This window comes from Aspergillus steynii (assembly GCF_002849105.1).
Source record: "Aspergillus steynii IBT 23096 chromosome Unknown P170scaffold_4, whole genome shotgun sequence".
Taxonomy (NCBI): Eukaryota; Fungi; Ascomycota; class Eurotiomycetes; order Eurotiales; family Aspergillaceae; genus Aspergillus; species Aspergillus steynii.
In genome coordinates, this window is record NW_020194401.1 from 543,124 (window position 1) to 545,509 (window position 2,386).

General features: G+C 40.2%; 1 protein-coding gene across 1 annotated transcript; it reads left to right on the forward strand.

The window, feature by feature from the left end:
* Positions 1 to 1,499: 1,499 nt before the first annotated feature.
* On the forward strand, positions 1,500 to 1,937 carry P170DRAFT_356458 (uncharacterized protein; the record flags this gene model as incomplete). Its single annotated transcript, XM_024844150.1, has 1 exon — positions 1,500 to 1,937. A coding segment is annotated over one exon (438 nt), but the record flags the coding sequence as incomplete, so codon positions are not given.
* Positions 1,938 to 2,386: the final 449 nt, after the last annotated feature.

The window sequence follows — 2,386 nt, forward strand, 5'->3', positions numbered from 1 at the left end:
GGATTCTTTAGGAGAAGGCATATTGTATTTAATGTTGAAGATATGAGGTGTTGAATAAAGGGAGTGGAATGTTGATTGAAAATTCGCGGCTCGCTTAGATTTGCGGCTCGCTTGTGGATTACGTTATAGCGTATTTTGGTATGGTCATGATACATTAAAATGAAGAAAAATATCTATATGCTTGTAGCATTAAGTTCATAAATAACTAATATGATTGTATGGCTTGCGATTAGGAATCAGCGTTTGTTAGACTTAGGATATAACTAAACATTAGCTGTTAGTAATACCCTCTCACAAATGTTTACTTGAATAAAAGACCCAAATACTTTCAACACAATGCTGAAAATTCGGTCAACTCTCTTAAGTTATAAAGTATGATGTATAGTTATTTAATATACAAAAATCATGCCAGAAGCTGGGAGGGCGCATGTTAGGAGGCATTGCCCCCTTACCGTGACTAAACCTCATGCCTGTCGAACTAGCGGTGTAAAGCCCCTTACTTATAGGTGATAGCATTATTTCTTAATATATAGACAGAAAGGTGCTGGCACAATCAATAACATTTCTTAGGATAAAGCTTCGAAATGTCACCTACCTTGAAGGTCCAAACGAAAAGCTCTACAGTAATACTAAAGAATCTCGAGGTTGCAATAAAAGAGGTGCTTCAGTTTAGTAACACGTTGAATTCTTTGGGTAATCTACAAAATAAAAACAAGAGATTACAGCAACGGCTTGAGATGGCAGAGGCTTCTAATAAGCAGAAAGACCAGAAACTGCAAAAGCATAGAAAAGAAATTAGCAGTATGTTTGAAATCTTCGAAAAAAGATTTCACGAATGGTCAAAGATGGAGGAAGTTTTGAGAAATCAAATCCAAGATATACAAGAAGAATCAGACAAAAAGGCGCGAAGCAATCAGGAAACACTTTCCAAGAAATATCAAGAGTATGATATAGATCTGAGTCAGCTTCAGAGGTAATTAAATAACCAAACAACCCTCGCATCTGGGCTCAAGTCTTGCCTTAAGAAGATAGAGAATTGTTTACAGCATTTCAAATGTAATATTAGGGTAGCAGAACTTAGGCCGGCCTTGTATGATGCATTCCAGTCAAGATGTGAGCCCTGCTGATGTTTAAGCAGTGTTCAGGAATTAAGAACTTTGGAAAGCTCATTACACATATTATATGCGAAGTTTTTCCCTGATCCACCTTTCGATATCTATTAAGTGAGTGTATGGGCTGAAGAACCAGGTAAATAATTACCGTTGACGTGATCATAGGGCGATAATCGTATAGTTGTTCATTGACCTGGAAACTTCCATCATGCCTCTCGATTAGCCTCCATTCTTGTCTCAGTCTACCCGTGCTTATTGGTGGCTTAAGCAATAGTTGCAGAGCATTTATCTACTATGATCTTCAGTCCGCTACACACGGCCTCACCAGTATCCCGTATAAGCATGGGAGAGGCTATCCAGAGGTCTAACCAGATTCGACCGTAATAAAAAGCTATTCTCCAGAGCCTTTTCTTCAAAACCTTCTCTGCAGAGGAGAAGAGGTTGCAGAATAACATTATCGGGTCAGTGTCCCTTAATATAATGGATAAATTAGAACTACTACTGTCCCGCGGAGGAGATGCTTTTCGAGAAAAGCTCGAGACTTTCCTCCGGTCAGCCGTTTGCCTGTGGGATGCAGTGCGAGGATGTACGCAGTGGATTACTACGACATATAACTCAAATATGTTTTGTGATAGCTGGCGCTTCTACGGTAATACCGATCAAATAATCGCGCCCTTTACTTCTGGCCCCGCAGCAATGGTTTTATTTCCTCACATCTTTTGTGAAGGCGAGGAAAAGCCGCTTTACCCTGGTCTATTATGGATTAAAGATAGCGACTCTCAACCTCAGTTTTCCGAAGATAATAACTCCTCCTCTTGTTGCTAATCAGAGAGTCCCACCAGTATAATTAGAGCGGCATCAAAGGTTAATGGATTTGAAGGGAATTTAAAATCTTTTGGTACAGGACGATTGTCCCCAGAGCGAAAAGGTAAGAGTCCAGTTAGTAGAAGCTCGGCAGTAAAAAGCCAGGACGCGAAACGTCCCATTTCACGAAAGAGTCGTTTTCATGGTAAATCAGGGGATTGAGCTTGTGTTTGCTGACTTTAGTACGCCGAAGGAGGGAAGGAGGCACTGCAAAACTGGCGAGGCAAGGGAATATATACAAAGACGGGTTTGGTTCAGAACTATGATGCCGCTGAATTCTTGGTCAACTACTTGAATACTCTTTTCAGCAAATAGTATACTTTCACGGTTGTGGTATACCTTTACCAGAGAAGTTAATAGTGAATGTAATCGGTAAGCGAGTCGGCCAGACCAGTATTCTAAATAGAATA